Source organism: Chiloscyllium plagiosum, unplaced genomic scaffold (assembly GCF_037043375.1).
Source record: "Chiloscyllium plagiosum isolate Xiang-an unplaced genomic scaffold, Cpla_swu_hap1 HiC_scaffold_161, whole genome shotgun sequence".
Taxonomy (NCBI): Eukaryota; Metazoa; Chordata; class Chondrichthyes; order Orectolobiformes; family Hemiscylliidae; genus Chiloscyllium; species Chiloscyllium plagiosum.
This window is the reverse complement of record NW_028270300.1, coordinates 93640-111298: the sequence shown is the minus strand read 5'-3', so window position 1 is coordinate 111298 and position 17659 is coordinate 93640. Positions and strand designations below refer to the sequence as shown.

General features: G+C 41.9%; 1 protein-coding gene across 1 annotated transcript; it reads right to left on the bottom strand.

The window, feature by feature from the left end:
- Positions 1 to 9409: 9409 nt before the first annotated feature.
- LOC148133960 (uncharacterized) lies at positions 9410 to 12269 on the bottom strand. The gene is made up of 2 exons (XM_087985726.1): positions 10316 to 12269; positions 9410 to 9709 (listed from the first exon to the last, which is right to left on the bottom strand). Exons 1-2 carry the CDS (start codon positions 11617 to 11619, stop codon positions 9568 to 9570), a joined length of 1446 nt encoding a protein of 481 aa, XP_087841852.1. The 5' UTR covers positions 11620 to 12269; the 3' UTR covers positions 9410 to 9567.
- Between the last annotated feature and the right edge of the window lie 5390 nt (positions 12270 to 17659).

Below are 17659 nucleotides of genomic sequence, written 5' to 3'. Positions count from 1 at the left end.
TTACTGATATATTTATTTTCACACTCACTGTCTCTCTCTCTCTGGATTGTTTATATAATATTTACTGATATATTTATTATTACACACTCACTGTCTCTCTCTCTCTGGATTGTTTATATAATATTTACTGATATATTTATTATCACACACTCACTGTCTCTCTCTCTCTCTCTCTGGATTGTTTATATAATATTTACTGATATATTTATTATCACACACACTCACTGTCTCTCTCTCTCTCTGGATTGTTTATATAATATTTACTGATATATTTATTATCACACTCACTGTCTCTCTCTCTCTGGATTGTTTATATAATATTTACTGATATATTTATTATACACACTCACTGTCTCTCTCTCTCTGGATTGTTTATATAATATTTACTGATATATTTATTATCACACACTCACTGTCTCTCTCTCTCTCTCTCTGGATTGTTTATATAATATTTACTGATATATTTATTATCACACACACTCACTGTCTCTCTCTGGATTGTTTATATAATATTTAATGATATATTTATTATCACACACACTCACTGTCTCTCTCTCTGGATTGTTTATATAATATTTACTGATATATTTATTATCACACACTCACTGTCTCTCTCTGGATTGTTTATATAATATTTAATGATATATTTATTATCACACACACTCACTGTCTCTCTCTCTGGATTGTTTATATAATATTTACTGATATATTTATTATCACACTCACTGTCTCTCTCTCTCTGGATTGTTTATATAATATTTACTGATATATTTATTATCACGCACACTCACTGTCTCTCTCTCTCTGGATTGTTTATATAATATTTACTGATATATTTATTATCTCACACTCACTGTCTCTCTCTCTCTGGATTGTTTATATAATATTTACTGATATATTTATTATCACGCACACTCACTGTCTCTCTCTCTCTGGATTGTTTATATAATATTTACTGATATATTTATTATCACACACACTCACTGTCTCTCTCTCTCTCTGGATTGTTTATATAATATTTACTGATATATTTATTATCACACACACTCACTGTCTCTCTCTCTCTGGATTGTTTATATAATATTTACTGATATATTTATTATCACGCACTCACTGTCTCTCTCTCTCTGGATTGTTTATATAATATTTACTGATATATTTATTATCACGCACACTCACTGTCTCTCTCTCTCTGGATTGTTTATATAATATTTACTGATATATTTATTATCACACACACTCACTGTCTCTCTCTCTCTCTGGATTGTTTATATAATATTTACTGATATATTTATTATCACGCACACTCACTGTCTCTCTCTCTCTGGATTGTTTATATAATATTTACTGATATATTTATTATCACGCACACTCACTGTCTCTCTCTCTCTGGATTGTTTATATAATATTTACTGATATATTTATTATCACACACACTCACTGTCTCTCTCTCTCTCTGGATTGTTTATATAATATTTACTGATATATTTATTATCACGCACTCACTGTCTCTCTCTCTGGATTGTTTATATAATATTTACTGATATATTTATTATCACACACACTCACTGTCTCTCTCTCTCTCTCTGGATTGTTTATATAATATTTACTGATATATTTATTATCACACACACTCACTGTCTCTCTCTCTCTCTCTGGATTGTTTATATAATATTTACTGATATATTTATTATCACACACACTCACTGTCTCTCTCTCTCTGGATTGTTTATATAATATTTACTGATATATTTATTATCACGCACTCACTGTCTCTCTCTCTGGATTGTTTATATAATATTTACTGATATATTTATTATCACACACACTCACTGTCTCTCTCTCTCTCTCTGGATTGTTTATATAATATTTACTGATATATTTATTATCACACACACTCACTGTCTCTCTCTCTCTCTGGATTGTTTATATAATATTTACTGATATATTTATTATCACACACACTCACTGTCTCTCTCTCTCTCTCTGGATTGTTTATATAATATTTACTGATATATTTATTATCACACACACTCACTGTCTCTCTCTCTCTGGATTGTTTATATAATATTTACTGATATATTTATTATTACACACTCACTGTCTCTCTCTGGATTGTTTATATAATATTTAATGATATATTTATTATCACACACACTCACTGTCTCTCTCTCTGGATTGTTTATCTAATATTTACTGATATATTTATTATCACACACTCACTGTCTCTCTCTGGATTGTTTATATAATATTTAATGATATATTTATTATCACACACACTCACTGTCTCTCTCTCTGGATTGTTTATATAATATTTACTGATATATTTATTATCACACACTCACTGTCTCTCTCTCTCTGGATTGTTTATATAATATTTACTGATATATTTATTATCACGCACACTCACTGTCTCTCTCTCTCTGGATTGTTTATATAATATTTACTGATATATTTATTATCTCACACTCACTGTCTCTCTCTCTCTGGATTGTTTATATAATATTTACTGATATATTTATTATCACGCACACTCACTGTCTCTCTCTCTCTGGATTGTTTATATAATATTTACTGATATATTTATTATCACACACACTCACTGTCTCTCTCTCTCTCTGGATTGTTTATATAATATTTACTGATATATTTATTATCACACACACTCACTGTCTCTCTCTCTCTGGATTGTTTATATAATATTTACTGATATATTTATTATCACGCACTCACTGTCTCTCTCTCTCTGGATTGTTTATATAATATTTACTGATATATTTATTATCACGCACACTCACTGTCTCTCTCTCTCTGGATTGTTTATATAATATTTACTGATATATTTATTATCACACACACTCACTGTCTCTCTCTCTCTCTGGATTGTTTATATAATATTTACTGATATATTTATTATCACGCACACTCACTGTCTCTCTCTCTCTGGATTGTTTATATAATATTTACTGATATATTTATTATCACGCACACTCACTGTCTCTCTCTCTCTGGATTGTTTATATAATATTTACTGATATATTTATTATCACACACACTCACTGTCTCTCTCTCTCTCTGGATTGTTTATATAATATTTACTGATATATTTATTATCACGCACTCACTGTCTCTCTCTCTGGATTGTTTATATCATATTTACTGATATATTTATTATCACACACACTCACTGTCTCTCTCTCTCTCTCTGGATTGTTTATATAATATTTACTGATATATTTATTATCACACACACTCACTGTCTCTCTCTCTCTCTCTGGATTGTTTATATAATATTTACTGATATATTTATTATCACACACACTCACTGTCTCTCTCTCTCTGGATTGTTTATATAATATTTACTGATATATTTATTATCACGCACTCACTGTCTCTCTCTCTGGATTGTTTATATAATATTTACTGATATATTTATTATCACACACACTCACTGTCTCTCTCTCTCTCTCTGGATTGTTTATATAATATTTACTGATATATTTATTATCACACACACTCACTGTCTCTCTCTCTCTCTGGATTGTTTATATAATATTTACTGATATATTTATTATCACACACACTCACTGTCTCTCTCTCTCTCTCTCTGGATTGTTTATATAATATTTACTGATATATTTATTATCACACACACTCACTGTCTCTCTCTCTCTGGATTGTTTATATAATATTTACTGATATATTTATTATCACACACTCACTGTCTCTCTCTCTCTCTCTGGATTGTTTATATAATATTTACTGATATATTTATTATCACACACACTCACTGTCTCTCTCTCTCTGGATTGTTTATATAATATTTACTGATATATTTATTATCACACACACTCACTGTCTCTCTCTCTCTGGATTGTTTATATAATATTTACTGATATATTTATTATCACACACTCACTGTCTCTCTCTCTCTCTCTGGATTGTTTATATAATATTTACTGATATATTTATTATCACACACACTCACTGTCTCTCTCTCTCTGGATTGTTTATATAATATTTACTGATATATTTATTATCACACACACTCACTGTCTCTCTCTCTGGATTGTTTATATAATATTTACTGATATATTTATTATTACACACACTCACTGTCTCTCTCTGGATTGTTTATATAATATTTACTGATATATTTATTATCACACACTCACTGTCTCTCTCTCTCTCTCTCTGGATTGTTTATATAATATTTACTGATATATTTATTATCACGCACACTCACTGTCTCTCTCTCTCTCTGGATTGTTTATATAATATTTACTGATATATTTATTATTACACACACTCACTGTCTCTCTCTGGATTGTTTATATAATATTTACTGATATATTTATTATCACACACTCACTGTCTCTCTCTCTCTCTCTCTGGATTGTTTATATAATATTTACTGATATATTTATTATCACGCACACTCACTGTCTCTCTCTCTCTGGATTGTTTATATAATATTTACTGATATATTTATTATTACACACACTCACTGTCTCTCTCTGGATTGTTTATATAATATTTACTGATATATTTATTATCACACACTCACTGTCTCTCTCTGGATTGTTTATATAATATTTACTGATATATTTATTATCACGCACACTCACTGTCTCTCTCTCTCTCTGGATTGTTTATATAATATTTACTGATATATTTATTATCACACACACTCACTGTCTCTCTCTCTGGATTGTTTATATAATATTTACTGATATATTTATTATCACGCACACTCACTGTCTCTCTCTCTCTCTGGATTGTTTATATAATATTTACTGATATATTTATTATCACACACACTCACTGTCTCTCTCTCTGGATTGTTTATATAATATTTACTGATATATTTATTATCACGCACACTCACTGTCTCTCTCTCTCTCTGGATTGTTTATATAATATTTACTGATATATTTATTATTACACACACTCACTGTCTCTCTCTCTGGATTGTTTATATAATATTTACTGATATATTTATTATCACGCACACTCACTGTCTCTCTCTCTCTCTGGATTGTTTATATAATATTTACTGATATATTTATTATTACACACACTCACTGTCTCTCTCTCTGGATTGTTTATATAATATTTACTGATATATTTATTATCACACACACTCACTGTCTCTCTCTCTGGATTGTTTATATAATATTTACTGATATATTTATTATCACGCACACTCACTGTCTCTCTCTCTCTCTGGATTGTTTATATAATATTTACTGATATATTTATTATCACACACTCACTGTCTCTCTCTGGATTGTTTATATAATATTTACTGATATATTTATTATTACACACACTCACTGTCTCTCTCTGGATTGTTTATATAATATTTACTGATATATTTATTATTACACACACTCACTGTCTCTCTCTGGATTGTTTATATAATATTTACTGATATATTTATTATCACACACACTCACTGTCTCTCTCTCTGGATTGTTTATATAATATTTACTGATATATTTATTATCACACACACTCACTGTCTCTCTCTCCGGATTGTTTATATAATATTTACTGATATATTTATTATCACACACACTCACTGTCTCTCTCTCTGGATTGTTTATATAATATTTACTGATATATTTATTATTACACACTCACTGTCTCTCTCTGGATTGTTTATATAATATTTACTGATATATTTATTATCACACACACTCACTGTCTCTCTCTCTCTCTGGATTGTTTATATAATATTTACTGATATATTTATTATCACACACACTCACTGTCTCTCTCTCTCTCTGGATTGTTTATATAATATTTACTGATATATTTATTATCACACACACTCACTGTCTCTCTCTCTCTGGATTGTTTATATAATATTTACTGATATATTTATTATCACACACACTCACTGTCTCTCTCTCTGGATTGTTTATATAATATTTACTGATATATTTATTATCACACACACTCACTGTCTCTCTCTCTCTGGATTGTTTATATAATATTTACTGATATATTTATTATCACACACACTCACTGTCTCTCTCTCTCTGGATTGTTTATATAATATTTACTGATATATTTATTATCACACACTCACTGTCTCTCTCTCTCTCTCTGGATTGTTTATATAATATTTACTGATATATTTATTATCACACACACTCACTGTCTCTCTCTCTCTGGATTGTTTATATAATATTTACTGATATATTTATTATCACACACACTCACTGTCTCTCTCTCTGGATTGTTTATATAATATTTACTGATATATTTATTATTACACACACTCACTGTCTCTCTCTGGATTGTTTATATAATATTTACTGATATATTTATTATCACACACTCACTGTCTCTCTCTCTCTCTCTCTGGATTGTTTATATAATATTTACTGATATATTTATTATCACGCACACTCACTGTCTCTCTCTCTCTCTGGATTGTTTATATAATATTTACTGATATATTTATTATTACACACACTCACTGTCTCTCTCTGGATTGTTTATATAATATTTACTGATATATTTATTATCACACACTCACTGTCTCTCTCTCTCTCTCTCTGGATTGTTTATATAATATTTACTGATATATTTATTATCACGCACACTCACTGTCTCTCTCTCTCTGGATTGTTTATATAATATTTACTGATATATTTATTATTACACACACTCACTGTCTCTCTCTGGATTGTTTATATAATATTTACTGATATATTTATTATCACACACTCACTGTCTCTCTCTGGATTGTTTATATAATATTTACTGATATATTTATTATCACGCACACTCACTGTCTCTCTCTCTCTCTGGATTGTTTATATAATATTTACTGATATATTTATTATCACACACACTCACTGTCTCTCTCTCTGGATTGTTTATATAATATTTACTGATATATTTATTATCACGCACACTCACTGTCTCTCTCTCTCTCTGGATTGTTTATATAATATTTACTGATATATTTATTATCACACACACTCACTGTCTCTCTCTCTGGATTGTTTATATAATATTTACTGATATATTTATTATCACGCACACTCACTGTCTCTCTCTCTCTCTGGATTGTTTATATAATATTTACTGATATATTTATTATTACACACACTCACTGTCTCTCTCTCTGGATTGTTTATATAATATTTACTGATATATTTATTATCACGCACACTCACTGTCTCTCTCTCTCTCTGGATTGTTTATATAATATTTACTGATATATTTATTATTACACACACTCACTGTCTCTCTCTCTGGATTGTTTATATAATATTTACTGATATATTTATTATCACACACACTCACTGTCTCTCTCTCTGGATTGTTTATATAATATTTACTGATATATTTATTATCACGCACACTCACTGTCTCTCTCTCTCTCTGGATTGTTTATATAATATTTACTGATATATTTATTATCACACACTCACTGTCTCTCTCTGGATTGTTTATATAATATTTACTGATATATTTATTATTACACACACTCACTGTCTCTCTCTGGATTGTTTATATAATATTTACTGATATATTTATTATTACACACACTCACTGTCTCTCTCTGGATTGTTTATATAATATTTACTGATATATTTATTATCACACACACTCACTGTCTCTCTCTCTGGATTGTTTATATAATATTTACTGATATATTTATTATCACACACACTCACTGTCTCTCTCTCCGGATTGTTTATATAATATTTACTGATATATTTATTATCACACACACTCACTGTCTCTCTCTCTGGATTGTTTATATAATATTTACTGATATATTTATTATTACACACTCACTGTCTCTCTCTGGATTGTTTATATAATATTTACTGATATATTTATTATCACACACACTCACTGTCTCTCTCTCTCTCTGGATTGTTTATATAATATTTACTGATATATTTATTATCACACACACTCACTGTCTCTCTCTCTGGATTGTTTATATAATATTTACTGATATATTTATTATCACACACTCACTGTCTCTCTCTCTCTGGATTGTTTATATAATATTTACTGATATATTTATTATCACACACTCACTGTCTCTCTCTCTGGATTGTTTATATAATATTTACTGATATATTTATTATCACACACTCACTGTCTCTCTCTCTCTGGATTGTTTATATAATATTTACTGATATATTTATTATTACACTCTCACTGTCTCTCTCTCTGGATTGTTTATATAATATTTACTGATATATTTATTATTACACACTCACTGTCTCTCTCTCTCTCTCTGGATTGTTTATATAATATTTACTGATATATTTATTATCACGCTCTCTCGGGTTGGTTATCTCACGGTTACATGTGTTGTTACTCACTCTCTGTCTCTCGGGTTGTTTCTGGAAGTCTCCTCCCGGTTTTATTCCTATTTTCTGCTTCAGTCGCGAAATGGCGCCGGCTCCAACCGTCACCTTCGGCGTCTTCGCCTTCACTTCCGGCGACGCCCGCCAATCCGCGTCGGCTCCGGCCCGTCAGTCATCCTCCGTCACCGCCTCCTGGTGTCGTCATTGCCTTCTTCCTCCCCCCCCCCGTTCTCGCACGTCCGTCCACCCGCTGGCCTCCTCCTGTCGCTCTATGCTCCGCCCTCTACCTCTCCTCCGATTGGCCTCTCCCGCCCGTCTTTCAACGGCCCTCTCCACTGGGAACCGCGTCTCACCATTGTCCCGCCTATTCGTGCTTAAACGTTGTTTCCCCGCCTCATGCCCTTCCCCGTCTGATTGGATCTCCTACACGCTTGTCATCCTGTGTTGACCTTTCACCCTTTTTCGCCACCATTGTTACGCTCTTTTGCCCATTTTTTTGAACCCCCTGAAGCCCCTGCTCGTGCTATTGGCCATTCCGTCTGTCCATTTTCCTTACCTCCAATCGGTGCTATTCTTCCTTTTTTTCGTCATCCATAATTTGTACCACCCCCATGCCTCAATCCCGTTGGCTTCGGCCAGATGCATTTGGCGAATCATGGGCTCTTCCCTCCCTGTCCCGCCCTCTCCGCATTGCCATTGGCCGAGCCTCACGCCATTCTTCCCGCGATCCGGCGCCGCAGCATTCCCTTTTATCCCGCCTCCGTCTCGCTGCCATTGGACCAGAGACGTTCCGACTGGCATTCCGTCAGCCAATCGAAACTGCGCACCGTCTGTCCTCCAACCATTCACCTCCCTCGACCTTACGTCCATCATCAGCCTGTTCCCACCCACTATCCTCAATGGGTCTTTGCAATGATGTTGAGGTGCTGGGTGTTGGATGGGTGTGGGTGTGGGTGTGGGTGGGGGTGGGGGGGGTGGGGGTGGGGGTGGGGGGGGCGGTGTACAAAGTTCAAACCCTCACCCCACCAGGTTATAGTCCAACAGGTTTCATTGGAAAGACTAGCTTTAGTGATAGTGGAGGGCTCAATCCTAACACACAGACTTTACAGCAAAAACTTAGTGTGATATCACTAAACTTAACAGAAAATCAATGTATGTTTCTATGTATGAGTCTGTCATCTGTTTGAAAACCCTGGGAGCTTCACTTCTTTCACGTTCAAATCACAACACCTTCTTTTATAATAAAACCTTGCACTCTCGGGTTAGCTGTTGACAATGGGTGATAGCTGGACAATGTGTTGAAGGTGTTAGCCCCCTCTGTTCTCGGTCTATGCCATGATGGGAAAATTGATTCCAATCTGAAAAGTGAGATAACAGAGTTTTACATGACTTCACGCAGTTTGTGAGCAAAGTGAAATGTAACCCTGCAAGTGCAAATTCACCCCACAAAATATATGCGTGCATGTGGGTCTTTGTGTGTGTGTGTGTGTCTGTCTGTCTGGGTTGGGGGTTGTGAGTGTGACAAAGTGTGTGTGCATTGAGTGTAGAGTTTCTTAAGTCTGTGAGGGGGTGCATGTGAGAGTGTGGGAGTGTGTGTGTCTGTAAGGGCGTGTGTGGGTGTCTGTGTGTACGTCTGTGTATATGTGTGTGTGTGTGTGTGTATAGGAGTGCCTGTGTGTGTGTGCGTGTGTGAGAGAGAGAGACTCTGTGTGTGTGTATGTCTGTGTCTGTGTGCGTATAGGAGTATGTGTGTGTGTATAGGAGTGCCTGTGTGTGTGAGAGAGAGCCTGTGTGTGTGTAGGAGTGTGTGTGTGTGAGAGAGAGAGTCTGTGTGTGTGTACCTGTGTCTGTGTGCGTGTGTGTAGGAATATGTGTGTGTGTGTGTGTGTGTGTGTGTGTGTGTGTGTGTGTGTGTGTGTGTGTGTGTGTGTGTGTGTGTATATAGGTAGTGCAATGGTGATCACCTGTAATGTGACATGAACCCAAGGTCCCGGTTGAGGCCCTCCCTATGGGTACCGAACTTAGCCATCCGCCTCTGCTCGGCCACTTTCCTCTGCTGTCTGTCCCAAAGTCCACTTTGGAGGATGGTCACCCGAAGGTCCGAGGCTGAATGTCCTGGACCACTGAAGTGTTCCCCAACTGGGAGGGAACCCTCCTGTCTGTTGATTGTTGTGCGGTGCCCATTCATCCGTTGTCGTAGCCTTTGCTCGGTTTCCCCAATGTACCTTGCCTCCGGGCATCCCTGTCTGCAACGTATAAGATAGACAATGTTGGCTGAGTCACATGAGTACTTGCCATGTACAAGGTGGGAGGTGTTCCCACGCCTAATAGTGGTATCTATGTCCACAATCTGACACGTCTTGCAGCGTCCACCGTGACAGGGTTGTATGGAGTTGTCCTGAGAGCCGGGCAGTTTGCTACGAACAATGATCTGTTTGAGGTTTGGCGGTTGTTTAAAGGCAAGTAGTGGAGGTGTGGGGAAGGTCTTGGTGAGGTGCTCATCCTCATTGATAATGTGTTGCAGGTCACGAAGAACATGGTGTAATTTTTCAGCCCCTGGGAAGTACTGAACAACGAAGGGTAGCCTGTCAGTTGCAGCCCGTGTCTGTCTCCTGAGGAGGTCATTACGGTTCCTTGCTGTGGCACGTCGGAACTGGCGGTCGATGAGTTGAACATTGTACCCCGTTCTTGTGAGGGCATCCTTCAGTACTTCCAGGTGTCCGTCACGTTCCTCCTCATGTGAGCAGATCCGGTGTCTGCGTAGGGCTTGTCTATAGGGAATGGCTGTTTTAATATGTTTTGGGTGGAAGCTGGAGATGTGTAGCATTGTGAGGTTGTATGTGGGTTTGCAGTAGAGTGTGGTGCTGAGGTGTCCGTCTTTGATGGAGACGCACGTGTCCAAGAATGAGACAGACAGTCGAGAGTAGTCCATGGTGAGTTTGATGGTGGGATGAAACTTGTTGATGTCACTGTGTAGTTGTATTAGTGACTCCTCGCCATGGGTCCAGAGGAAGAAAATGTCATCAATGCACCTGGTGTACAATGTCGGTTGGAGATCCTGCATTGAGAAGAAATCTTGTTCGAACCTGTGCATAAAAATGTTGGCATATTGGGGTGCAAATTTGGTCCCCATGGCTGTTCCATGTGTCTGGATGAAGAATTGGTTGTCAAAGGTTATGATCGAGCATAAAGCGGATGAGTTGTAGGATGGTGTTTGGAGACTGGCAGTTGTTGGTGTTGAGTACTGAGGCTGTTGCCGCAATGCCATCCTAGTGGGGGATGCTGGTGTAGAGTGCGGAAACGTCCATTGTGACTAGGAATGTTCCCAGTTCGACTGGTCCGTGGGTGCTGAGTTTCTGTAAGAAATCCGTAGTGTCGCGACAGAAGCTGGAGATCCCCTGTACAATAGGCTTCAAGATGCCTTCCACACAGCCGGAGAGATTCTCACATAGGGTCCCATTGCCCGACACGATGGGACGTCCCGGTGTGTTGGCTTTGTGTACCTTTGGAAGGCAGTAGAAGTCGCCTACATGAGAAGTACGTAGGATGAGGGCGCACAGGGAACTCTGAAGGACTGGATCCAAAGTTCTGATCAGTGTGTTTAATTCTCGGGTGTGATCTTTGGTCGGATCAGCTGGTAGTTGCCTGTAGTGTTCTTGGTTATTCAGTTGTCAGTACACTTCCTGTTCTATTCTGAATGACAATGGCTCCTCCTTTATCTGTTGGTTTGATGACAATGTTGTGATTGGTTTTGAGAGCCTGGATTGTGAACGGCTGATGAATCTGGCATTTATATATTTCCTGACAGTTTGAGCATACATGTCAAGCCCAGGGCAGCGGCCCTCCGGTGGGGTCCAAGTTGACACCTTCTTTGGTCTTTGCAACGCCTCTTGTCCGGCCTTCCAGGCTTTCGGCCAATCGCCGAGCTGTCCATCCTTTCCCCCCGAGCCAATAAGCCGCTTGGAGGGACACAATGTGGCCATTCAGTCCGTCTTCCAACCCTACCCCAGTACTGTTCCCCAACCCTCCCGCCATGACACTGGTGACTGTATCGGTGCACCGGGGCACATCGTCCACTCCCACCGCTCCATCCACTCCACTCGGAAAGCTTCCTCCCTCACTCCCTCCCTCACTCCCTCCATCCCCATCCCTCACTCCCTCCGTCCCTCACCCCCACCCTCACTCCCACCATCCCCATCCCTCACACCATCCGTCCCTCACTCCCACCCTCACTTCTTCCATAACCATCCCTCACTCCCTCCGTCCCTCACTCCCACCATCCCCATCCCTCACTTCCTCCGTCCCTCACTCCCACCATCCCCATCCCTCACTTCCTCCGTCCCTCACTCACTTCTTCCATCCCCATTCTCCACCTCTCTCACTCCCTCCATCCCCATCCTCCACCCCTCACTCCCTACGTCCCTCACTCACTCCCACCTTCACTCCCTGCGTCCCTCACTAACTCCCTCACTTCTTCCATCCCCATCCTCCACCCCTCCCTCACTTCCTCCATCCCCAGCCTCCAACTCCCTCACTCCCTCCATCCCTAACTCCTACCATTACTCCTTCCGTCCCTCACTCACTCCCTCTGTCCCTCCCTCACTCCCTCACTTCTTCCATCCCCATCCCTCACTTCTTTCGCCCTTCACTCCCCTCCCTCACTCCCTCCATCCTTATCCTCCACCCCTCACTCCCTCCATCCCTAATTCCCACCCTCACTCCCTCCATCCCTCACTCACTCACACTCTCGGTCCCTCACTCACTCCCACCTTCACTCCCTCCGTCCCTCACTCCCTCCATCCCTCGCTTCCTTCGCCCCTCACTCCACCTCCCTCAGTCCCTAATTCCTAACTCCCACCTTCACTCCCTCCGTCCCTCACTCAATCACACCCTTGGTCCCACACTCACTCCCACCTTCACTCCCTGCGTCCCTCACTCACTCCCTCGCTCCCACCCTCACTCCCTTGGTCCCTCCCTCACTCCCATCCTCCCCTCCTCCACCTCCCTCAGTCCCTCCCTCAGTCCCTCCGTCCCTCACACCCTCAGTTCCTCACTCACTCCCTCACTCCCACCCTCGTTCCCTGCTTCTCTCACTCACACCCACCTTCACTCCTTCCGTCCCTCACTCTGTCCTTCACTCCCATCCTCACTCCCTTGGTCCCTCCCTCACTCCCACCCTCCCCTCCTCCACCTCCCTCAGTCCCTCCCTCACTCCCTCTGACCTTCGCTCCCTCCGTCCCTCACTCCCTCTGTCCCTCACTCCGTCCACACACCCCCCCCACTCCCTCCATCTCCCTCCCTCCGCACCCTCCTAGCATCCCGTCAGAACCCCATCCCGCTCTCCTGGCTCCTCCAGCCGCCTGCGCCCGGACAGATTCCAATCCCAGGCGCCCTTCTCTTTCACACAATGCACTTTTCCCTCCGTCCCCCTCATCCAGGACCCCGCGCCCCCTCCCTCCGTTCCCCACTCTGCACCTCGAAACCCTCCCAATGCCAGAGTGACAATAGACAATATACAATAGGTTCAGGAGTAGGCCATTCTGCCCTTCGAGCCTGCACCGCCATTCAATATAATCATGGCTGATCATTCCGAATCAGTATCCTGTTCCTGCCTTATCTCCATAACCCTTGATTCCACTATCCTTGAGAGCTCTATCCAACTCCTTGTTAAATGAATCCAGAGACTGGTCCTCCACTGCCCTCTGGGGCAGAGCATTCCACACAGCCACCACTCTCTGGGTGAAGAAGTTTCTCCTCATCTCTGTCCATATTTTTAAGCTGTGTCCTCTGGTTCGGTGCACACCCATCAGCGGAAACATGTTTCCTGCTGCAAGAGTGTCCAATCCTTTAATAATCTGAAATGTCTCAATCAGATCCCCACTCAGTCTTCTAAACTCAAGGGTATACAAGCCCAGTCGCTCCAGTCTTTCAGTGTAAGGTAATCCCGCCATTCCAGGAATTGACCTCGTGAACCTACCCTCAATAGCCAGAATGGCTTTCATCCTGCCTGACCTGCTGCGCTTTTCCAGCAACACATTTTCAGCTCTGATCTCCAGCATTTGCAATCCTCACTTTTTCCAGCGAAGCGGGTTACCTCAGATTACAACAGGATCTGGACCAGATGGGCCAATGGGCTGAGAAGTGGCAGATGGAGTTTAATTCAGATAAATGCGAGGGGCTGCATTTTGGGAAAACAAATCTCAGCAGGACTTATACACTTAATGGTAAGGTCCTAGGGAGTGTTGCTGAACAAAGAGACCTTGGAGTGCAGGTTCATAGCTCCTTGAAAGTGGAGTCGCCGGTAGATAGGATAGTGAAGGCAGTGTTTGGTACGCTTTCCTTTATTGGTCAGAGTATTGAGTACCGGGATTGGGAGGTCATGCTGTGACTGTACAGGACATTGGTTAGGCCACTGTTGGAATATCGCGTGCAATTCTGTTCTCCTTCCTATCGGAAAGATGTTGTGAAACTTGAAAGTGTTCAGAAAAGATTTACAAGGATGTTGCCAGGGTTGGAGGACTTGAGCTATAAGGAGAGGCTGAACAGGCTGGGGCTGTTTTCCCTGGAGCGTCGGAGGCTGAGGGGTGACCTTATAGAGGTTTACAAAATTATGAGGGGCATGGATAGGATAAATAGGCAAAGTCTTTTTCCTGGAGTGGGGGAGTCCAGAACTAGAGGGCATAGGTTTAGAGTGAGAGGGGAAAGATATAAAAGAGACCTAAGGGGCAACCTTTTCACGCAGAGGGTGATACGTGTATGGAATGAGCTGCCAGAGGATATGGTGGAGGCTGGTACAATTGCAACATTTAAGAGGCATTTGGATGGGGATAGGAATAGGAAGGGTTTGGAGGGATATGGGCCGGGTGCTGGCAGGTGGGACTACAACCCTTTAACTTCAATCCATGTCTAAGACTGTATGACTGCAGAACTCACGTGACTATCTACGAGGGGAACGCGGTTGATGTGCTAATGACTCTAATATTGTCTCCAGATCCACCTTAAAACTCTGTCTTCCATATTTTTTAATGAAAGTGTAACTCCTCCACTTAAGGAACAAATGGGAAAGTCTGAGGTGATTTTCCTCAATGGTTAGGTTTAGGTTTTGTGTCTTGTATTAAGGATCAGACAGAGAAGCTTTACAAACTGCCGGCACTTTCCGTGTGGACCCTGTTGAGTACAGACACGAGTAACCTGCTGCTAAATTACCCATAGTGCTCAGGGATGAGCAGGTTAGGGTGGGATTGGCCGTGCTAAATTACCCATAGTGCCCAGGGATGTGCGGGTTAGGGTGGGGGATTGGCCGTGCTAAATTACCCATAGTGCCCAGGGATGTGCGGGTTGGGGGGGGGATTGGCCGTGCTAAATTACCCATAGTGCCCAGGGATGTGCGGGTTAGGGTGGGGGGATTGGCCGTGCTAAATTACCCATAGTGCCCAGGGATGTGCGGGTTAGGGTGGGGGATTGGCCGTGCTAAATTACCCATAGTGCCCAGGGATGTGCATGTTAGGATGGGGATTGGCTGTGCTAAATTACCCATAGTGCCCAGGGATGTGCGGGTTAGGGTGGGGGATTGGCCGTGCTAAATTACCCATAGTGCCCAGGGATGTGCGGGTTAGGGTGGGGGGATTGGCCGTGCTAAATTACCCATAGTGCACAGGGATGTGTGGGTTAGGGTGTGGGATTGGCCATGCTAAATTACCCATAGTGCCCAGGGATGTGCATGTTAGGATGGGGATTGGCTGTGCTAAATTACCCATAGTGCCCAGGGATGTGCAGGTTAGGGTGGGGGATTGGCCGTGCTAAATTACCCATAGTGCCCAGGGATGTGCAGGTTAGGGTGGGGGATTGGCCGTGCTAAATTACCCATAGTGCCCAGGGATGTGCGGGTTAGGGTGGGGGGATTGGCCGTGCTAAATTACCCATAGTGCTCAGGGATGTGCATGTTAGGATGGGGATTGGCTGTGCTAAATTACCCATAGTGCCCAGGGATGTGCGGGTTAGGGTGGGGGATTGGCCGTGCTAAATTACCCATAGTGCCCAGGGATGTGCGGGTTAGGGTGGGGGGATTGGCCGTGCTAAATTACCCATAGTGCTCAGGGATGTGCATGTTAGGATGGGGATTGGCTGTGCTAAATTACCCATAGTGCCCAGGGATGTGCGGGTTAGGGTGGGGGATTGGCCGTGCTAAATTACCCATAGTGCCCAGGGATGTGTGGGTTAGGGTGGGGGGATTGGCCGTGCTAAATTACCCATAGTGCTCAGGGATGTGCAGGTTAGGGTGTGGGATTGGCCATGCTAAATTACCCATAGTGCCCAGGGATGTGCATGTTAGGATGGGGATTGGCTGTGCTAAATTACCCATAGTGCCCAGGGATGTGCAGGTTAGGGTGGGGGATTGGCCGTGCTAAATTACCCATAGTGCCCAGGGATGTGCATGTTAGGATGGGGATTGGCTGTGCTAAATTACCCATAGTGCCCAGGGATGTGCGGGTTAGGGTGGGGGATTGGCCGTGCTAAATTACCCATAGTGCCCAGGGATGTGCGGGTTAGGGTGGGGGGAGTGGCCGTGCTAAATTACCCATAGTGCACAGGGATGTGTGGGTTAGGGTGGGGGATTGGCCGTGCTAAATTACCCATAGTGCCCAGGGATGTGCGGGTTGGGGGGGGGGATTGGCCGTGCTAAATTACCCACAGTGCCCAGGGATGGGCGGGTTAGGGTGGGGGATTGGCCGTGCTAAATTACCCATAGTGCCCAGGGATATGCGGGTTAGGGTGGATTGGCCGTGCTAAATTACCCATAGTGCCCAGGGATGTGCGGGTTAGGGTGGGGGTTGGCCGTGCTAAATTACCCATAGTGCCCAGGGATGTGCAGGTTAGGGTGGGGATTGGCCATGTTAAATTACCCATAGTGCCCAGGGATGTGCAGGTTAGGGTGGGGATTGGCCATGTTAAATTACCCATAGTGCCCAGGGATGTGCGGGTAAGTGTGGGGATTGGCCGTGCTAAATTACCCATAGTGCCCAGGGATGTGCGGGTCAGGGTGGGGTTGGCTGTGCTAAATTACCCCTAGTGCCCAGGGATGTGCAGGTTAGGGTGGGGTTTTACCGTGCCAAATTACCCATAGCGCCCAGGGATGTGCGGGTCCGGGTGGGGTTGGCCGTGCCAAATTACCCATAGTGCCCAGGGATGTACGGGTTAGGGTGGGGACTGGCCGTGCTAAATTACCCATAGTGCCCAGCGATGTGCAGGTGAGGGTGGGGGATTGGCCGTGCTAAATTACCCAGAGCGTTCGGTGCATTAGCCACAGG

What these genes read in the sequence shown, in the direction of transcription:
- LOC148133960 (XM_087985726.1), bottom strand. Translation starts at nt 11,619, where the DNA reads ATGGCATTGCGGCAACAGCCTCAGTACTCAACACCAACAACTGCCAGT. An exon ending in GGGTTCATGTCACATTACAG is followed by an intron (nt 9,710 to 10,315) that starts GTGATCACCATT and finishes CTCACTTTTCAG; the next exon opens with ATTGGAATCAATTTTCCCAT.